Source organism: Hippocampus guttulatus, chromosome 12 (assembly GCF_054856545.1).
Source record: "Hippocampus guttulatus isolate MCC_2025c chromosome 12, RoL_Hgut_1.0, whole genome shotgun sequence".
NCBI classification, from domain to species: domain Eukaryota; kingdom Metazoa; phylum Chordata; class Actinopteri; order Syngnathiformes; family Syngnathidae; genus Hippocampus; species Hippocampus guttulatus.
The window spans coordinates 4,223,476-4,245,522 of NC_141272.1; the positions used below are offsets into that span (position 1 = coordinate 4,223,476).

Below are 22,047 nucleotides of genomic sequence, written 5' to 3' on the forward strand. Positions count from 1 at the left end.
ATAGTTCATTCGGATTTTGTGGTGAATCTTACGTATATGGCCGTATTGCACAAATCATACAGATTCTGAAAATTTCCGTTTTTTGTTTCCCCCCCCACAGGTAGTTCCGTTTGCTTTTGCCCAGAACGGTGCTCGTCTACTCGAATGCTTTCATTTCCGGAATACAACTGAACACAGTAATGCCACTAAGTAGAATGATGATTAGACATTAACCAGACATTGTATTATGGAGATCTACAATAAATATAATTGAAAATTTTGTGGGGGGTTTTCTGTGCTGTTATTTTGACATAAAATGCGTTGGTATGTTATAAGGATTTTTTGCTCTTTATAAGGATTTTTTTGGTAGTTTATACAGGTTGGCTCTCCGAAAAGTTGACAGGTATGACATTGCAGCACAGCTTCTGGCAAGCAGACATCATGGTGACGCATTTGTTATTCTTTTTTTTTTTTTTTAACTGTTGCGCTACAAATGCATCTTCAAACAGCAATTAATTCGCCTTATTTTAAACATGCACGCAATTTGTGAACATGAAACTGAATGTGAACCAAACTATGCACTTGAAATCAAGTGTGTACCGAACATGTGAGCATGTGCATATGCAGTATTGCATAGGCTCATCGGATACTTCATTGGGTGCACCTCGACAAACAGAAGCGAGCCAATACTAGAGCTCTATAAAAATGTCTATCTATTCAGGCATTAATGAACGTAATGACGGCTCTTGTAGGAAGGTATGGCCTTGTTTTAAAACGGCATTTCTGGCAGAAAATGGAAATGCTCCTTATGAAAGTGATGTAGTAACAAATAAATATATTTCAATACGGACGACACGGATTATCCAACCATGTGAAATCAAACCATCATCGATCGGAAATGTCTTTTTACGATGATAATATCTTTATAATTGCAAGTGCCACTGATTTTTTTCTGCATGAGAGGTACAAATATGAGAATACAAGATACCGGTAGCTAATGCAGAGATGATCAGTTTGTTAGACAATGGCACTTAGCTTGATTGCTATTCATGAGGGTATGACAGCAAATCCCCAAGTAAAAGTCCACATGCGCCTCAGTTAGCGATAACAATCCATACGTCGTTAGCCTAAGTGGTACTACAAGACACCTTGCTTTGCCTCAAAAAGGTGCATCCCTGGAAAATTGTGGTTCAATCATGTAAAGCCTTATATTTCAGTTAAGGATGGAATAATATTTACTAATTTACAAACTTGTTAGTACTGTAAGTGTGGCATATCTCTCCAAGACAATTTGATAATGATTTGGTTTGGTTCAAATCTATTCTTTTGAATCAAAAGGGATATAACGATATCCAAACATCACGATACGGTATGAGCCTCACGACAGTATAATTATCATGATATTGTGGGGAAGTTGGTTTAATTAAAAAATAAAAAATAAATCTTGCGATGCTGTATAAACAATTGTAACTTTCTCACATTCTCACATTGAAACAAAACGCACAACATGGTGCTTTGGTACATAGAGCAGCAACAAAGAAACGGGATTGGCTAGTCATTTTATTTTCAATTGGGCTATGTAGGTTCAGCTGATCACACTAAAAACATTTAATATTGAGGCACTTACTTGCTAATGCACGCACACATTGTGAATTAAGTCAGTTTGTGGAGGAACTCAAACGGTTTATGTTCCCCTTCATCTGGCAACGAGCGTCGTTCTAAAACCTAGGTGGCCAAAATATGCCTAATTCAAATTAAACTGCATGAATAAACTAACCACCAGAGGGTGCTGGGATTGCTCAAATGGATAATAACCTGGCCTATTCAACAGATTCGGTGCTTTGAATATCATGAACCGACAACGACAATATCGGGGCAATTTTAGTATTGCGATATTGCCGTTGCCATTACATCTCTATCATTAGTGGCAGTAATGATCCTCACCTTGAACGTGGTACAGTGTACTAAATAAGTTTTGCTGACGACTGTGTTGTTGTTGTTAGTGGTGCTATTTCCTAGTATCAAGCCTGTAAAGCCTTGAATTATGTAACTCTTCCAGGGAAGGAACCCCACTGATGTCGATAACTCAATTATTGTCCCGCCATAGTGATGAATGCTTTGGAGTTGTGGTTGTCTGTCTGCCACATCCGTTGCCGGCATAGAGAATTTTGATGTGCAGAACACATGTTCCCACATGCAGATTGTGTGTATTTGAAACAATAATTGAAAGTTGGATCACATTGTTGTTGTTTTTTAACTTTTGATGAAGTTATTATTACATCTTTGTAAATTGATTCATAAAAAAAAACTAAGAATAAGTACTATTGCATGATATACATTTTTTTCAAACTTTATATCATTGATACCGCATACATTGGTCTCATCCTTGTGATTGCTGTCCATATATCCAGATTTATCTGTTCAATCTTTTTCTCATCCCTTCAAATCTATTTTCTTTTCAGCACTGCCAGTAACTCCAACAAGAGCACTCCTGCTTGCTCACCAGTCCTGCGCAAACGCTCACGCTCTCCCACACCACAGTGCCAGGAAGGTGACAACATGGTGGAGAAGGGCTCGGACCACTCCTCGGACAAGTCCCCCTCCACACCCGAGCAAGTAGTTCAGAGGACCAATTCACTGCAGTCGGCACGCAGCGGGGGAAAGAACTCTAAAGTGAGTGACGCCGTTTGCTTTTTCTGACCGTTTTGAAAACTTTGGAGCCCTATCCCTGTAGTTTTGACAGTTGGAGAAATATCACAAACAATGTGCTCCACATCGTCATGTAAACTATGATGTATACTTTCCATAAAAACTGAACAAAACAATTGGTTTCTAAAAATGTCAGCTCGTGAAACTGTACCCTTTTTTAGGTGTCGGAACACTTGAATTTCATTCATCAAAAAAAAAAAACGTTAAATCACATTTTAGCTTTTTGTTCTCGTCATTGTCTTGGTGATGTTTGGTAAACGTTAATTGGGCTCCGCCTGTGTAAAGATCAACTGACTGGAGACAATTTGGAAAGACGCTCAATTGTCAAGCATCGCATCTAACGAAGCATCTCAGAGCAAAAGCCAGTTTATGAGGTCAAAGGAACTATGCTCAGAGACAGGACTGAGTTGGAGTAAATTAGGGCGAGGCTTTCAAAAATCTTCTAAAAGCTGCATTTAATCCACCTAATACCACAATGGAAATTCAAATAAGTCAATGGCAAGACTCTTCCATGAGATGCCCATCTGGCCAAGGTGACCAACAAAGGATTCAAAGTCTCTGTGAGACCCGATGGTACTCCTCCATAGGTACTGAGTGAAGTTGGTTGATCATTGCAGAAGGACAACCTGAACTGCAGGTGTACTGATCGGAGATCAATGTCAGTCGTGGCCAACACAATTTATAATTAGCGTATTGGTGAAGTGTCTTGCCTAAGCTTTGGTTTTGCCGAGAGACCGGCTTTTACAAAGGGGAAATAGATTTTCGATTGTATTTGTCATGTACGCTAATGAATGCTAATGAAGCCATGTCACATTCATGGGCTCATTGTCTGTGTCCTCTTTAAGTTCATTTACCGTCCTCTTCGTTCACTCATCCACTCACAGTGTGCCCCCCCCCCTCCCTCTGCGTTAGCGGCCACTTCATGTCACATGATAACCTGTGCCATCTGATGACAACAGTTCTGTTATCTTCAGCTGATTTTTTTTTTAACTAGGTATTAATTTATTTGTGCTTTTTTTTTTGTCAATCTGATTTTGCTTTTCTTTTTCTTCTCCTGTCTGCATGATAGTCTCACAAGCGACTTTCCAAAGTAAGCATTACTCTTTCTGTTCTTCAAATGTTTCTGTGCTCCTCCTGCTCTTCCTCCTCTGCCCCCTTCGTGTCCCTCCTCTTGTCTCGTCAGCTGCTCTGTGGAAACATCTCACCCTCGGCGCGGCCTGCTTCTCCATCCTGTAACCATAAACAACAGCCAATTACACCTCGCTCACCTCCTCTTACCTCCTCCCCCCTCCCCGTGTTTCCTCTGCAGTGATTTGCAATGTAGCGCTTGTTAATGGATTGATGAGGCTTTTGCACTCGCTGGCTGCCGTATTGTGTACATCTGCGCAATCTAATAAAAACCCAAGCAAGACCTCTACCATATACTGAAATAATGGGAATGGGAATCAATACTTGCCAAAAGTCATGAATCACCTTGTGTTCACTACATTGTGCAGATGTACCAAATGTTTTGGCCATTGAGTGTAAATGCATTGGGATCGTTTATTGGAGTACTGGTGCATAAACAAATCAAACGTGCGTCGTTTTATCGCCATGCGCACACAGTATACTATGACAAACTGTGGCACACTGACCACCCTACAGGGAATGTGTGGTCTGGTCTGATAATTATTCCATTTCCTTTTCCTGATTTTTTTTTTTCCTCACAAAATAGAAAGGTGAAATATGAACTTTCCCCTAATAAAGTCTTTAAAAACATGGTTTAACAAGTTTGGGAAGCGCTGTGCTCCGGTTTTCTCATCCATGAAAGTTGTTGCTTAGCAGAGTTTAAAATATTTCCGAAAAACATTGATATTGTAAAAAAAAAAAAAAAACGTGCGTCAAACAATACAGTCAAAAGTACGTCAACAAGAGGGTTGTTTTAAGGCCGCCTCGTGATGCCCTATTTGCTGCAATGCACAAATCTGCTTCACACACACGGCAACGCACACAAACACAAAGCACATGCCAAATGATTACATCACTCCTCACTTCTGTGCCTCAAACTAAGCCGGCCACAACAACCGCCCTGCTCCGCCCAACCGCAATCCCCGCCCTGGTGTAAGCCAGTCAGCACTGGTCACATGACCCCAGCCATGGCGTGAGGTCGTCCCGGCAACGTGAGCTTGATCACCCTAACCCTAATGCAATCCAAATAAAAGAGCATGTTCGACAAATGGGGGCACCCTGCCTCCCTGCACAAACACCAAGAAAATCACGCCGGCCTGGCTGCCACATGAAAACTGGTTCGAGCGGTGACATGAACAATATCAGGCCCGCGTCCCGCTGCGCTTTGATGGCAGCAGGCCACCCCATGAGAGACCCTTGGTTTTTCTTTCAACGCTTGTTTGACTCACTGGTTGTTTTCTCTTGAATTTTCTTTCAGTATGACAGACTAAACCTGATTAAAGTAAGCATTCTTCTTTTCTTTTGACCTTTTGGCCTTCCTCTCCACTCGATCCCTCGTCTCGCCACTTCCGTAGTGCATTTGCCAGGATCCTCTGTGATAGCCGCAGTCGTGTCAGTGTTCTCCCCTCCTTTTGAAAGGACTTTGTAATTCTTTTCAAGCTTTGTAATGGTTGGAATGCTGAGAGAAAGCGTTTTTGTTTTTCATCGCGTATCCGATAAATGTCATGATCCAAACAGCAGAAACTTTAAAGTCAAAAGTTTTTTGGGGGGGGGGGGGTCAAACGTCTCATGCACTTGCCACATCAAACATGTCACACGCACATGCATGCGCGCACACTCACACACGTGTGCACTTCATCCAGCCTTTTGTGTTGCTGTCCCCTTCAAATGAGTCTACACTAGCCCAGCGATTGTCACAGCCAGGCCTCGGCGAGCAGTGAACGTTGTTGTGTTACGCTAAACGACGCGGCTGTAAATGACTGCTTGTCAAATTCTGAAATGCAATAATTGTCCTTTCAAGAACACATGTAGCATTTTTGTTTCAAAGACCAAATGCACCTGCTCATCATCTTTCCTGCAAGCACGTCCTAAAACTACAAAACTGCTATAAAAGCAGGTTCTGCAAAACATATTGTTTGCTTTTGGGAGGATGTTTCTTTTTCAAATATTTTTTTTCTGTTCACACGTTGTTGTTTTTGTTTTGAAGTAAAGATGCACTGGACTTTTATCTTTGACCCGCATCTCTTCCACTTTGCTCCCTTGAATGATACCCTGCATGGTTACCATTGACCCGTCACTTTTAGAAGGCTGGAAATAGTTGTCATTGAGATGATTAACGTTGAGATACTCTGCTGCCCCCTGCTGTTCTGAAGCTAGATTGTCCATTGTACAGTATGGTATGGCTTCCGACTGAACACTTCATTCGGTACACTTATACAGTTAAATTGAGTAAATCGTAAAATATGGCAAGAAAAAAGGATGCTCAGTTTTGATTGAATATGTCAGAGAGTTAGAATTTGTTTTTGGTTGTTTGTTTTTTGCGGTTGTAATAGTTTGCTCAAGGTACTGCAACAGAAACTGAGTATTATTAGCTTCATTTTTTTCTTGGAACTAATTAGATGGTGTCGATGTAATATGACATGTTTGAGTATTTGATGTCGTGGAATGCAGAGATGATGATTTATTTATATTGTGGATAGCGCTGAGTGTATGTATCAGTGCAGTGGGCTGCATTTTAGGCTGACCTTTTTATGCAAAACGCAGTTTCACTTCTGGCATCTTGAAACAAAAAGCCCATTAATTCTAACAGTTCCTATATTGTACACACTCAAGATTACAAATCCCGTCCTTCTAAAAAATAACAATGTTCAGTCTTGATTCAAACTGCGATATAGTGATATTATGCCTGAAAATGATGTTGTCAATTGTATTCATCTCTGACAGAGGTCATCAAAACTGAGCATTATTCTTGTATTTTTTTTTTTAAAGAAAAACCTTTTCATTGGATCTAATTGCAGTGTGCAAGTACCTGTATACTAGCTAAAGTTTGACTTTAATACACGGTGGTCATTTTGCACACCTCCCCATCATGGAGAAGAAGTCGTAAATTGAATAATCAAAATCTCCTTTCTCTCTCTTTTGTTTTTATCTCTTTGCCTCTGCAGAAGAGCCAAAGCTGGTATAACGTAAGTGCTCCTTTTCTTACTGTATATGTCATTGAGGTGTTTTTGTGTGTTCATTGTGTACGACTGTGTATGTGGATTGCTGACATGTCAATAGCAATTATAGCGTCGGTCGCAAAAAATAGCACGGGATTAAAGCAGCACTCAGTGGCCTTTTGTCCAGAAGTCAATATTTACATGATCATGCTGGTAACACACATGCTTTAATGTACTACTGCATTTTTTTTTCAATGATTGGCTAATTAAAACAACTGATAGGAGCAACAGGAGTAATATTTCAGTCCAATATGCCTTTTTTCAGGTCTGTCTTGTGGCTGATTTACATGGAGTGTGTGTACCACCAACAAATAAACATTGACATATGAATGTTAGACAAAATGAGCTTCGAAGCTCAGTCATGTTTCAGTTCACCTTTTGGTTTTCATGGTCATGTCACATTCCACTTTGCCTGTTCAGAGTTTTTACAGATGTCACGAAAACAAAAAATAAACAATGCGTCACAGTGGGTTTACTCAAGGACAGTCATTCAAGAATTGGGACACAGGTTATGTTTAAAGTTCTCCGTGAATTTTAATACTTCCTTGGCAAGGCCATGTGGACGTTTCTGGTTCCAACTTTAAGTATGCAAAATATGTCGTAATAACAGTAAATTCAACAGGCCGAATTCAGTGTTGCGGTTATTTATCCTACCACCAGGTAGCGTACCAACCCTGTAACGGCACCGCTCTGCTTCCTTCCAAATCCTCGCTTGACACACTTTTTGACTGTCTGTTGTTTTGATTAAGCCCAAAGGGCACAAGAATAGGAATTTTGGATTTGATTTCACAGCCTTGAACCTTTGCCCTGGCCCCCAAACGTGTTTTTTAAAATCCAATCCCATATTATTATGATTATTATTATTATTATATTCCCTTTTTGTGTACACTCTCTCCCCAGCATGAAAGACAACACATCATGAGAGTAAGCATGACTTGTATTTATTAATTTTTTTGCTGACTCTGGCCTGTCAGACTGGTGCCATGCGATGTCTCGACAGTCTGTTTGTCATCTAATTTACCGAGTGCTATTCCCACCTCACTGCAATGCCAAACTTCACATTTACATACCGTATTTATAATTTACAAAACTTCAAATGCATAATAATTGTTGCTTTCAAGGCAATGTCAAAATGTATTTACAGTAGGTATTGAATTATGGATTGGAATTACACAAGTGCAAATTTAAAAGTTTGTTCTGATTTACTATTCTGGTATGCAACAGGTGGCAACAGACGCATGGAGGTTCTCGCTCTACGAAACAAATCCATCAATGGGGTGGGGGGGGGGGGGGGGCTATGTGCAAGATGTCTTCAGATTAACACAGCAATGGAGCATGAGGCCTAAAGTTTCTGTGCCCAAATAGAGACAAGGATGCCATTTGGCTATCAGCAGTGGACTCTGAAAAGAGAACAATGCGAACAAAGGCGTGCCCAAAAAGCACCAAGAGATTCTTGAATATGTCACCCATGCACTGGATTGCAAGCATGCTTACTCACATCTCTTCTACTAATATCAGGATAACAATTAGTGGTTCACGTATTTGCAGATGACATGACTAACAATCCACTCTAACAAATATCCTTTACAGGGGAAAATATGATGATGGTTATTGTCTTTGCATAAAGTGGATAAAGTGGTTCAGTCAGTAGATTCTATAAGATGTATTTGTATGGATCCATTGACCCAAAAAGATATGATTTTTAAGCCTCCAGGAATAAATGACCGATGCCAAGTAGAAAAGGTTGGAGGCAACGGGATGTCTTTTGATTTGAATTTTTTTGTTGTTTCTTTCTTCTTTTTGGGGGGGTGCGGCGGGGATTCAACAAAACCTTGTGAAAGGTCACACGAAGATCCCCTTAAATCTTACCGGAAATTAGGACTATAATGCGATGTTTCAAATTAACTCATTCACTCCCAAAGAGGTTTTTAAACGTCTTTTCAGACTTGGTCCAGAATTGGCTGGTACTGAATGAGTTAAGAGAGTCCAGTCTTGTGAGAGGCGATATGGAAAATATCTTCTCTCATGATCCGGCATGATGCGCCGGTCAGCCAATCGTCTCAATCCCCGCCACCAACGGCAGTCTGAGATATGGCTTTTTCTTTGCCACTCCGCCATGAAGGGCAGCATCGGAAAGTCGTCTCTTCGTTGTCGATGTTGACACTTCCGTTTTGCAGGTACCGTTTCCTGAAGCTCGTCAGTTGAGGGCCTGTGAGGCGTCTGTTTCTCAACCTAGAAACCCAAATGATGTTACCTTTTCCTACTTCTCTTTCTACTCTGGTTAAAGCCTGTTTGTGCCAGGTTGCAATTTTGCAACGTCTTTCCGATGTCAATTGGCCAGCCTGGACAAAAAAAAAAAAGAAACCTGCAAAGCTTGGGATGTGGAAAGCAGATGGCCTCACATCTTGACACCCGAATAATGGAAGTGCATAGTGACTTTTGGGAAACCTAGTAAAATAAAATTGAAATGAGTTACTTTGCTTGAGTAATAGTTGTTTTACCTTTTGTGAGTGTTGCGAACCACAAGCAGTGCAAGTGTGAAAGCAATAAAGTGTTGTCTTTTTTTTTTTCCATGAGATTTTAGGGATGTTATGGGAACAACGTGATTCAATGAAAAGAGCAACACGGCTTGGGCTTGATTCATTGGCACAAGCTTTATCCGAATCCTTCCTCTGCAGCTCTCCATTCAGGCTGTGCAAACAAGAGGGAATACATTGACAAAAACATTTTAAAAAAGGATGGGGAGTGCATGTGGCCATGAGTCAGAAGTGAAAAAGAGCTGTTGAGGCTGCCAAAAAGAGATGCCGTGTACAAGGGGTTTTCCTCGTTCTTCATCAGCGCAGACGCCGATACCCACCCACATTGCGGCAAGAGGAAAACATACTGAAGTTGAATATTAATGAAAATCTGCTGTAGTAAAAAGGATGAGCTTATCATCCCCCTCCACCCTTAAAATGACTCATCCCCCAACCTGGTTTACAGTACCAGTCTCCTCCATCCCTGTGTGTTTGTACAGGCTGTTAATAGTTAACCAGATCTATAAATACTGTCTCTCCCTGACTCCGTCGCCACTGCTTTGGTGCCACAATGACCTCGTTCTTCACTTGATTTATTGGAGGACAATGAGTTGAATGATCTTTAAATAATGGGCCACTCAGAGCTCCGGTGCCGCAAGTCATCTCCGAGGAAAAGTTATTCTGTCAGCCTGAGTTCGGCTCAAATTTTTAACCGCATGGTAGAAAGGCCACTTTCGAAACTTTATTTTATTTATTTTATTTTTTTTATGTGAATAAGCAGAACTTTACCATCAGTTTCTGCCACGATGATTTCAGTCCTTCGAGAGTCGTTAAAGGCCACATATTGGCCAACAGCAGGACGTCTTTGGAATGAACGGTTGGGCTCGCAACCGCCGTGGCCTCGATGACCACGCTTGCCTTCTGGATTCTTGTCAATATTTTTAGTGTTGCATGCATGCCACTGTATGTGGAGTGCCATCAAAATAGAAGATGCAAGCTTTGCATTTTTCGGGGATCATCGGTCATGTGTACATGGGAGGCCTCACAACTAAATTTAAGCCAGGGTGAGCAAGGAGGTGACCGCCCAAAGCTAACAATACATTCCTCGTTGTTCGTTATCTGCTTTTTTTGGCACACCTGTCTTATCTGCCTTCCGGCTCCATCAACCCAAAATGCACCATACAAAAAAAGAATAATAATATATATTTTTTTAAATTGAAAAGAAGAATAAAGAAATATTTACTTTGTTTGGAAAAAATAATTTTGTACATTGATCCATGTTCCTAAAAATGTAAATGATCTGACTTCGTCGAATGGCTGATTTTCAACTGCTCCGCCATGCAAATATGACAGTAAAATAAAACGTACATACATTGCAGTTGATTAAATCACTTTTTGAATTTCTATCATGAATATATTTGTATCAGATGTCAGATAATGTTCATACTCTTGATTCTCTGCAGCCATTTCATTTCCTAGCATTGCGCTTAAAATCAGATACGCTCACCGACAGACAATATGGCGCATACAGTATTTGCTTGGTATTCAAACATCGCCAGTGGAAGGTCAAAGCTCGAACACATTCAATTCCTGGAAACTGTTTGAAGTGTGATTCGTTTCGATTTTGAAACCGTGTTCCCCATCGGAAACATTGGAGAACCGAAGTCATCCGTTCCAGCATCAATTTGGGAGGCATATTATGCTCAAATTCCTTAAGGCAAAACCTCAATTGTACAGGTTCCACTGCACAGTGACATACTCCTAAATGTTGTAGAACTTGATTAATTTGTATATTTCAGCATTGTTGAAGGGTCTTGCAGTTTCACGTTTTATGATATGTATACGCTGGCTGGGTCATTCCGGAGCCCAGTTCTGAGTATGTCACGATTGATGGTGTTGTTTTGCAGTCGGAGGTAACTGGAGGTTATGCTCACATCTGTTCTCTGTAACTCAATCACTTGGCCAGACTCAACACTCCCTGCAGCAGACTTAAAACGTCACGTTTTCTCTAAACATCCTCAACCCTTGGCTCCTTCACCATTCTTTCACTTCTTAACGTGCTTCATTCTGTGGGTCCTAAACAGACTAATTACGAAAGGCTCTCAGACCCCGGGCAGCTCCACATACAACTTGCACACTTCCTTTGGGATAAGAGAGGGGAGTGGCGTTGGTGGGGAGGTGGGTGCTTCTACCATGATAATAAAGGACTTGTTGCTCGGGGTTACTCGAGGGCAATGGCTCTAACTCCTCTTCCTGTGTGTGTATGTGTGTGTAAGAGGAAGAGAGAGAGAGAGAGAGAGAGAGAAGGCTCATGTGGTTGAAGTGCGCCTGTGTGTCCAATGCTCAACATTGACACGGAGCAGCAACCCAACACACAGAACAGGGCAGCCACTCACCATCTACTCTTTACTAGTCCCTGACAAGCCCTTCAACGTCAGTGGCAACGGGGTGCAGGCAGGATATTTGCTTCACTCCATGAGACACAAAGGATCGAACATGGAACCGGATGAGGATTGTTTGATGTCGGATTGGGAGGCTGTGCTGGCGCTGGATGAGGCCCTGGCAGGGTGGCTTCTGCAGGGTTCAGCAACAGGCGAATTGGGTTGGGAATGGGTGTGGGCCACCTCAGACCTTCAGGAACCTGAGTGGAACTCTGAGGAGATCCCTGCAGTAAGTCATCCGCTACTTTGTAAATAAAGCCACGTTTTGCGGGAACTGGACCAAAATGAGGGGACACTGAAAAAAAATGGTGTGTTGAGTTTACTCCATTTGATTTTGTCAAGTAGTTGCATGGAATAAAATCATCTGGATGGAGATACATTTTTAAGTAGACTGACTATACATTGAAATTTTTTTTAAAAGTGTATCCAAAGCCAGGTTTTTTCATTGTGAGCAGTCACTTAACAAAATCAAATGAAGTTCACCGCAGCATTTCTTTAAGTCTACATGTAAGCAGTGCTGTCAGCATAGTTCTGTGGTAATTCCCCATCAATGGATAAATAAAGTGCAGGCCTTGTTGTGACTCGTTGCTATTCGAACGCTCAAAGAGCTCTGTTGTCTGGTTTATCGTTAGCATTCTGCACAGAAAAGCACATATTTTAAGATTCAAACTTGCTTGTCAAAGGAGACCTTCTTTTCGTACCAGCCTGGAGCCCTTTTGTTGAAGAGTGAAGCACCCATCAGTTTCTTTCCGAGAATTAGTCATAACTGCATTTTCAGGCGGAGCCACGGCATTAGTTACACCTGCATATACAAAAGTGTTGTGGCGATTGTGGTTACTAGTAGTTTGCAGTCATGTAAAACTGCTGCATACAGAGGCACACGGAACTCAATTCACCAAATACTATTTTGTCCGTGAGCGAAAATAAAACAGCCCAAATAAAACATACACCTCACAGACTGTCCCACAAAATGCATTGATATATTCCCTTGAGGAATTGTGCAGGTGTAACTCATGTTTTGGCCGTTGCGTAGCGTATACGTTTGCTGTGTGATGCCAAAGTGAGAATGTGACCGTGTTAAATGCGCAGGGCATGTTAACCGAATGACGTGAAGTGGGCTGTTTTGGAATTGAGCTTCTACTAAGACGCAGCTTTTTCTGTGTAACTCTGCTTGCCATCGAGTCAACATCATGTACACAATCTCGCCAAAAATTCCCTCACACAACCCTCAATGATCACCAGGGCCAGTCAAGGGATTTGACAAGCTTTGAAGTGAATGAAGCAGGCTGCATAACAGAGAACACCCCCCCCCCACCGCACACCCTCCGCTTGTGTGTGAACGAGCAAGCATGAAGATGCCTGTGCGTTTGCGTGCACGTGTATATGGTGCAGCAATGCCTCTCGCTCTTGCTCGTCTCCACAGGTGCTGAGCCCCACATACAAGCAACGCAATGAGGACTTCAGGAAACTCTTCAAGCAGCTACCTGACACTGAGAGACTCATTGTTGGTGAGCGGATGCCACTGACGCACAGATGCCATCTGAAACGATTGGCTTTACACCACTCGGAAGGTCACATGTTTCAACTTGTCTGGCTGTCATTACGCAATTTGACTTGCCCCACGGTCCTCGTGAAGCCGACTGCCATAAAAATCATCAATTGGACTGTGACATGTTCATGTTTACAGATATCCACATGGCCTTTTTGTGGTCAAGAGTTGCACTTGCAAATGTGGTCTGCATCTTATTCATGCATCCGTTTTTTTTTTTTCATCCATCCACTTTAATTGAGGACATTTGAATCAACCTTCAGGTTGGGAGTTGACCACTCTCCCACCTGAAATGAAAAAAAGTTCCTCAAGGAAAGTGTACTCGCATCTCTGACAAAAAAAAAAGTAAAAATGTATTGACTGGTGTTATTAAACCCACATTACTGTTCCACCTTCCAGACAAGAAATACTCCATCAAAAGTTTGGAAATAACAACTGATCCAGTAGGGTTTCTTTTTCATTACTTAAAAATGTCCTGAATTGTAAATTAATACTGTACTTTTGTCATCGACATTAAGAGCCATTGTTGGAATTATTTACTAAACCCCCAAAAAAGTTGACCTTCATTTTGTTCAGTAATTATCTATTTTTTGTATTGATTTATTTTGACCGAACAACTGCTGACATGGCGGTGATAGCCTACAGTTCTAGTCAGTGTCATTCATTTTGCACTGGTTTACATCGCTGACTTTGATGCATCTAGCATGTAATCCTTTCTCTCTCAAATCCCCATTCACAATCCGGACAAACTGGGCTGATTGCAATCTTACGTATGTGATGTAGAAAATGTTTGCATGATGTGCGTTTTGATGATGCCATTTCATGTCTTTGTGGATCTAGACTATTCCTGTGCTCTGCAACGGGACATCCTACTACAGGGACGACTCTACCTCTCCGAGAACTGGATCTGTTTCTATAGCAACATATTCCGCTGGGAAACACTGGTATGCTTTTTGCCACTCTCTGGGTTCTATTTTCGTACCCGGTGCAAGTCTGGCGCGAGGCGCGGCGTAATTCTACGCAGGGGCAGGCTGGACTGTGTTTTGGCATTTTTACAGATGTCAAAACCTGATGCTAACCATCAATCAAATTCACCAAAATCGTGTCATACCACCTGCGCCAATACTTAGAAGTGGTTCCAACAGGCATAACCTTGAGTTTACGTTCAGCCACCAAATTGTCAGGTGCACAGTGCGCATGTCGAAGCATCCACCCTCGGCAGGCCAGAAAAGCCAGCATCGCACAAAGAGGCGAGCCAAATTATCAAACAAATGCAGTGAGGCTTGCGTCAGCCCAAGAATCAGAAAGTGTAAGTTTGAGCAGTTTTTGCATGCAGCCGTCTGCGATTCTAGAGCCCTCTGTGTTGTCGTTTCACTGGAGAAGTTATTTCTGAAGAGTATTTGTACTTTGCACCTTCACACGTGCAGCTAACGGTGCGGCTAAAGGACATCTGCTCAATGACGAAAGAGAAGACTGCCCGCCTCATTCCCAACGCCATCCAGGTCTGCACTGACAACGAGAAGGTAAGGTTTTGCTGCAAACGATTCCAACAAAATGACACAACTGCAAAGACAAGTTGCTTCTGTATGAAAGGAATGTATTTACAGTTACATTGTATGGTGAAAAGAGGACATTTGTTACTATGGGAATTTTCTCCATTTAGTTGGGGGCTTCAATGTTGATTCCTCCGATGTAATCACCGGATTATGCTCTTCATGTGCTTAATTATTTTTCTCGGCAGCACTTTTTCACCTCTTTTGGAGCCAGAGACAGGACGTACATGATGATGTTCAGACTATGGCAGAATGCGCTGCTTGACAAGGTAAAACAATTGAACTAGAAACCGAGATTATGCGGTGAAAAGGACACTTTGATTCGCTCCTCTTTCATCTCTAACTGCTGCAGACAACAAAGTGTATGCAGGAAAGTGGTAGAGATTGCACGATTGTCTGTGTCTAATGTGTTGTATTGTGTTGTCATTTTATGTTAACTTTTCTTTTGATGACTTATATTTACAACATTATTCGTCAAATCCTCATCAAACTATAATTCACCACATTCCCCACTTGGTAAAGCCACAACGCTCAAATTGTGCTTTCAATCCACTTGAGAAAGTCCAGATGATGTCCAGTGGACTACATTGTGATCTTCCCCAAAGATGCACCGACTTTCTAATTCCCGTGACGTTGTTCTTTCACCTCAGCCGCTGTGTCCCAAAGAGCTGTGGCACTTTGTCCATCAGTGCTACGGCAATGAGCTCGGCCTGACCAGTGATGACGAGGACTACGTTCCCCCTGATGACGACTTCAACACCATGGGGTGAGTGTGGCCGGACGGCGGAGAAGTCAGTGGCTACGACCGCAAACAATTATCCAAATGACATGCCGATTGATTAAAAGCTGTTTACACGGGTGCAATGAAAATTGTAACCTCCTCTTCTCTCTGTTTATTTGCACTTACTTAAGAGTTCCTAATAAGCGGGAAGCAGGAAGTGGATTCCTAAATGAAAAGCAGCAGAGCTGTGTGTAAATGCCTTTCCCCGAGTAATTATTGTGCTTTCTGTTGTGTTGCCAGGCGACTAGTTTAAAGAGATTGTCGCTCCGAGCAGCAGAGAGTGCATTTTGCTGATTGAAACGAAGTGAGACTGCAGTGACAGATTTCCCAAATGAATAGCAAGTTTTCTTCAGGACAACTCTCTGCATGATAATTTGGTCGGAATAATCGTCATGAAAGCAAATGCATTTTTTGATTCACATCTTTTTTTTTACCCATTCAACATTTTCTTTTGGCTGGACCAGACCAAAAAAAAAATTAAAAGGTGTGAGATAGAAATAGTCACAATTGTGGTTTGTGTAATTATTATGAGCTAATTCTGACTCTATTTTGCCGCCCTCTACTGGATAATGAAGAACAGGTGGAGAAAAAAAAATATGTTTCAAGGTCCACAGATGGGACAAGTAATTTTTTGATGAAATAGCAAAATATATATGTAAAATATGAAAAACATGTATGTATGCCCATTTTGGTCGTTTTGTCATTTTTGCATGAATGGGATGTCCGAAACACGGACACCACCTTTACGTAAAAAAATCTGTCCATTTGAGTATACCGCTTATCCTCATTAGAGTCGCAGGTGAGCCAGAGCCGATCGCAGGTGACTTTGGAGGCAGTGTCTCCCCCAGACTGGTTGCCGGTTTGCAATCTGATCATACAGATGCCATTTCTCACCATTTGCTTTACATGTATTGAGAAAGAGAATGATTAACTTTGGACATGGAACTTATCAAAAAGTGGAGAAAAAAAAGATTTGAGCTCTTAAAAACAACATCTATTTTAAAAAAAATTCCAATGTTATTTTTCCGGCGATCAACACTCGGGTATGAATGATTATGGGATTAACTTGATCTTACTCTGCGGCTTTGTGGCACCTTCAGGTTCAGTGAAGAGATTCCAAATGAGGAGAATGAGATGAACAACGACAATTTATCAAAAAGCAGTGCAGAAGCCAAGCCTGAGGCGAGTCCACCTCTTCTTCACAAGAAGGTTGTCCCAAACAGCACCATCAACCGCACGGGCAACCATGACACACCCATCACAGTAAGTCGTGTGCCACATTTGAACAACCCTCATCCAATGAATTATTATTGTTGATGTTCCACATTATGATTGCCAATAAAAGACTTTCTGCGCTGTTGCCCCCCCCCCCCCCACCACCACCACCCCCCACACCAGTTTGACCTCTCCACAGATGATTTCACAGACTGCCAATTGGATGGCGAGCTGTTAGCTGTGCCCCTGCTGGTGGAAGAGAAGAGCAACGACACCAGCCGGACTGGCATTCCCATCCCCTCACCCTCACTCGACTTCAACGACAACGAGGACATCCCCACGGAGCTCAGCGACTCTTCAGAGACACACGATGAGGGTGAGTGCAAAGGGCAGATTACATCATGTGTAAACCAGCCATTAATGTCAAAAGAGAGGGTCTGCTGGCTCACAAGATCTGTGCTACTTCAACTTTCACAATGAGCATTCATACATGCATTTATGGAGCTCGCTTTGTCCCCAAATATTAGATGCTTGGAATTGTTCTAAATGTCTGTCAGATAAATCATGGATTCAGGTGTACCTAAGGCTTTAGGTCAATCCTTGGTTGATGATTTAATTGATTAATCAAGGTTTCCTTTCGTCCTTGTGCATGTTTGTTTGTCTCTGTGACAGGTGAAGTTCAGGCCTTTCACGAGGATCTGAATGGGAGGCAGCACATCAACGAGATCTACAAATTTAGTGTGGACAAGCTGTATGACATCCTCTTCACGGAGTCACAGTTCATGAGCGATTTCATGGAGCAGCGGCGATTCTCAGGTTTGCATTCATACTATTGATTAGCAATGGCTAAGTAACGATATGTATTACGGGTATCGGGCCGATACCGGCCTTATTTTTAGGTATCGGGTAAAGATACCACTGATACTTGAGGCAAATAAAATCTGATATAGTCCTCCTCTGCAGTTTTTGGCAGCAGTCTGACACATCGGCGAATCATCATCTGTGTCAGAATGAAAGGCTTTGTTTACAATGTTTTTATCATTGTGTTAAATGAATGTTATATATCAAAAATATTAGAGTATCGGTGAGTACGCAGAGTGAATCATCATACTGGTATCGGTCTGAAAAAAAAGTGGTATCGAACGTCCTTACGATTTATGCTGTCAGATTCGCAGATCCTTTCATGGGTTATTAATGACGTGTCTGTGTTTTCCATTTTTTGTGTGTTCAGATGTGGTTTACCACCCATGGAAGAAGGAGGAGGCTGGGAACCAGACAAGGGAGATCCTGTACACCATTTCACTGTCAAACCCTCTTGCCCCCAAGACAGCAACAGTCACTGAGACACAGGTATTGTCACCACTAGTGTTGGGAAAATGAAGCTTCAAATCGGCTTCATGGACAAGTTGTATTTGTTGACTACTCTAGGTGGCACTCTCTGTTCAACATTGGGATAAAAGTGGATAAAAGACTTGCAATTTCTTAAATCTCTTTATTTAAACCAACAGTGCCATCTGGAGGAGTCAACAACTGGTTCATGAAGCCAATTTGAAGCTTCATTTTCGTATCACCAGTCAACACACAGAATAACAAATCTATGAAACATTCAACACTTAAATCCAAAATACATCTTTCAGACTCTATACAAGGCCAGTCAGGAGAGTGAGTGTTACATCATCGACGCCGAGGTCATCACGCATGACGTCCCCTATCACGACTACTTCTACACCCTCAACCGCTACATGCTCACCCGGGTGGCCAAGAACAAGTGTCGCTTACGGTGAGTAAAACTATCAAATATCTTTTTCTTGTTGATTCTTGCCACGTCGCTGGCATCAGTCAGAAAAGGTTCGGTTCTATTTGTCTTCTAGGGTATCAACAGAGTTGCGCTTCAGAAAACAGCCATGGGGGCTCGTGAAAGGCTTCATTGAGAAAAACTTCTGGAGTGGGTTGGAGGAGAACTTTCGCCAACTTGGTAAACCACAGTTCTATTGTGTGAATGCTGCAAAGTGTGGGGATGGGAGTCCTATCTTTTGAAGCAGTTTCTGAAATATCGGTCGTCTTTTACAGGAAATGTGAGATCATGAACAGAAAAGCCACAATGTCGTAGCTTTTGACAAGTGCTTCCTTATTATTTTGTTTTCCCAAACTAAGAACACTATAACACTGAAAGGTTTGTGTCCATTTCTCAGTAAACATAGGAATATCCTTTCAGAATTTTGCTGACGGATAGTTTGAATTCTTATGAAATAGATGTTTCTAAAATTCTACGCTTTCATTTATGTGTACTCAATTTTTGAGCAAACTTCAATGTGTGTGCACAATCTCATTTGTTATCAATGTATTATTTTGTGATATTTTATGCCACGGAAAATGTTGATTCTGAAAAGAAACTCAAGGTTTCCTCAATAGCACGACTGTATATGTGGCTTAAGACTTCATAACTGGTAATGCCAAAACAAGGACATGCTTTTGTTTACAGTATGATGCGGGAGACTTTCAAGTGATCCTGCTTGAACATGTAGAACATGTAGCAGTGCATTGAAAGTCTGTGAGGTAGCACTTCATCACTGACACTCAACCCTTATGGAAATATCTTTCTCAGAGGTGGAGCTGTCCAAGCTGGAGGAGATCCTGACCGAGGCCCACCAGCTCTCCCCGAAGACTAAAGTGGTGAAAAGCGCCACGGTGAGACGGAAAAAGAGGCCGACCCCCCACATGCGCAGCCAGCATCTGGACGAAGCACTCAGTCCTGTCACCACGCCGACGGACGAGGAAGTGATTCAGCGCATCAAACAAGTGGCGGGCTCCACACAGACCAGACATCAGAGTCCGGAGCACCGTCGCCTACCTGGAGGCTTGGCTCTATACAGCGTCTCCAAACTGCTACTCATCATCAGCTTTGTGTATGTAGCTCATCATAACACATAAGCGCTGGAAAATATACAAATCTTGCTCACACTTGAAACTTCATTTGGTATATCTGTTTGATTTATCAATTTGTTGTGCACACACCATGTAATCATACAGTGAGGCATTTATACAGGCGTTATATGGTTTCACTGTTCTAATGGCCCTCTTGGGGAAACAAATGAGTTGCGGTTGACCCTTTTCTGAGTGCTATTGTAGTTCCTGAAATATCTGTTCCTTTGATATCCATCCCTACATTTGCAAATGCAGTGGAGCATCCCCTCGGCCATTTGTAAAAATATTACATTTCTGATATGTACCTAATGGTGTGGCAGACATATTTCAGTGTGATGCAAACAGATCATTTTTTGGAGGTGTTTGTTGTTGTTGTTTTTTTTCAAATATCTTATTAGTCATGAAGCACTTGCTTTAGGGGTTCTACAGACGCATTTCACCGATATTTACGTAACATTTTTATCCGACTTCAATTTCTGAGTATATATGTTGCCGTTGAGTGTAAATCCTCTCTCCTCTCGTTTCATTGCCACCCATAGGATCTGTCTAAGGTACATGCAGTTTATTTATTCGCATAGCTGCAATAGCCCATAGTATTTTTTTGAAGTCATTTCACAGATATGCATCACTAAATCCCAAAGTAAGGTTATTGTTCATGAATTCAATTGTTTTCCTGTCTCCCCTCAGTCTGGTCCTGTTGGTGTTCCTCAATATGATGTTGTTCTACAAGCTATGGATGCTGGAATACTCTGCACAGTCTTTAACAACCTGGCAAGGTCTGCGGTTGCACGAAAGGTTTGTACTCACATACACGTGCACACATTTTACATTTATGATTCCTATCCTCTATTTGTGCAAAGATACAATAATTTCGCCATCGTTTATGAACCCCTGACCACAAACAGTATATTTGGATGGTTGCCCAGCAGGCAATCACACATGCTGTCCACAATAAGATGAACACATTCAGTATGACTAATAATAGACAGTATGTGACCGGAACCCATTAAGTCTCTTAAGTGGCTTCTGGAATGAATGAAACCATTCGTCAAGTTCTTTGAATGGAGGCCATGCTTCATTAGCTGTTCCTTGGTAATTGCTTAAGTGTGTGTGTGTGTGTGTGTGTGTGTGTGTGTGTGTGTGTGTGTGTGTGTGTGTGTGTGTGTGTGTGTGTGTGTGTGTGTGTGTGTGTGTGTGTGTGTGTGTGTGTGTGTGTGTGTGTGTGTGTGTGTGTGTGTGCGCGCGCGTGTTCGCAGTAAACTTCCTCAGACACAAATGGAGTGGGCCCAGCTCCTGGAGGCACAGCAGCGTTTCCATGATGCCGAGCTGCAGAAGTGGCGGGAGATAATCAAGTCATCCGTGGTGTTACTCGACCAGGTACTCGCACACTCGACAATGTCTTGAAGTACGTTTCACCTGTGAAAACTGCATTTGCTATGAAGCAAACACCAAGATTTGAGAAAACCAAACCATTTCTGAAGTTGAGAGAAGAGGAAAAATCCATCAGAGCTATTGCACAATCAGGTTGGCCAAGAGTAGCAACAACAGTTGATGACAGAAACATTGCACTGGCTGTGACGAAACACCCAAAGACAACAGTCAGTGACACCACTGTTCCAAGAAAACAGGCCATACCATAAGATGCAAACCACTCATCAGGCAATTTACAGAAGAAATGGACCCAAACAAAGGAATCAGGAGGAGCATAGAACATGCTTTTCAACCCCTGAAGAGGAGACTGAAGTGAGAAACCCCCAGAAACAAACAAGAACTGAATGAGGCTGCAGTAAAGGCCTGGAAAAGCATGCAAAGTTGGAATGTAACAGTCTGGTGTAGTCAGTGGATCGCAGGCTTGATGCAGTTATTGCAAGAAAGAGTTACGCCACCAGATGTCTTCAGTATATTGCACAACATCAACAAAGCAATTGACCTTCCGCTGCCTTTGGAGGTGACTTTACTTCCTTGTCAGCAAGACAGATGGTGTCAAAAGCAGAACTGTTAATCCTTTGGCCTGAGCTCAAAACAGCAAACGGGTGTTTTGTTTTGTTTTTATTCTCTGAACAGAGGCTTCCAAAGAAATCCTGAAATAATTTCTTGCTGCTTTCTTCAAATAATTTTCTTGCAAATTGTATGACTCCTGAACAACAAATGTGAGTCGCTTCACCCTCATTAATATGCTGCTCTTAAAACTGACATGCTTCCCTCTTTACTCC

At 42.0% G+C, this 22,047-nt stretch overlaps 1 protein-coding gene across 7 annotated transcripts in view; it reads left to right on the forward strand.

Moving 5' to 3' along the window:
- Positions 1-22,047, forward strand: part of gramd1bb (GRAM domain containing 1Bb) — a 52,473-nt gene that overhangs the window by 24,881 nt on the left and 5,545 nt on the right. For 2 of the 7 annotated variants that reach the window (XM_086124977.1, XM_086124979.1), the window contains 17 exons: positions 2,442-2,652; positions 3,758-3,778; positions 6,801-6,821; positions 13,235-13,319; positions 14,201-14,304; positions 14,788-14,883; positions 15,102-15,182; positions 15,564-15,679; positions 16,795-16,957; positions 17,093-17,285; positions 17,582-17,725; positions 18,141-18,259; positions 18,547-18,689; positions 18,781-18,884; positions 19,515-19,815; positions 20,522-20,629; positions 21,091-21,211. In XM_086124977.1, coding sequence (XP_085981103.1) covers positions 2,442-2,652; positions 3,758-3,778; positions 6,801-6,821; positions 13,235-13,319; positions 14,201-14,304; positions 14,788-14,883; positions 15,102-15,182; positions 15,564-15,679; positions 16,795-16,957; positions 17,093-17,285; positions 17,582-17,725; positions 18,141-18,259; positions 18,547-18,689; positions 18,781-18,884; positions 19,515-19,815; positions 20,522-20,629; positions 21,091-21,211 — 2,131 coding nt within the window. Of the gene's footprint in view, positions 1-2,441; positions 2,653-3,757; positions 3,779-5,113; positions 5,138-6,800; positions 6,822-7,754; positions 7,779-13,234; positions 13,320-14,200; positions 14,305-14,787; positions 14,884-15,101; positions 15,183-15,563; positions 15,680-16,794; positions 16,958-17,092; positions 17,286-17,581; positions 17,726-18,140; positions 18,260-18,546; positions 18,690-18,780; positions 18,885-19,514; positions 19,816-20,521; positions 20,630-21,090; positions 21,212-22,047 lie in introns of all 7 variants that reach the window. The other 5 variants (XM_086124972.1, XM_086124974.1, XM_086124973.1 and 2 more) reach the window with 5 other exon arrangements.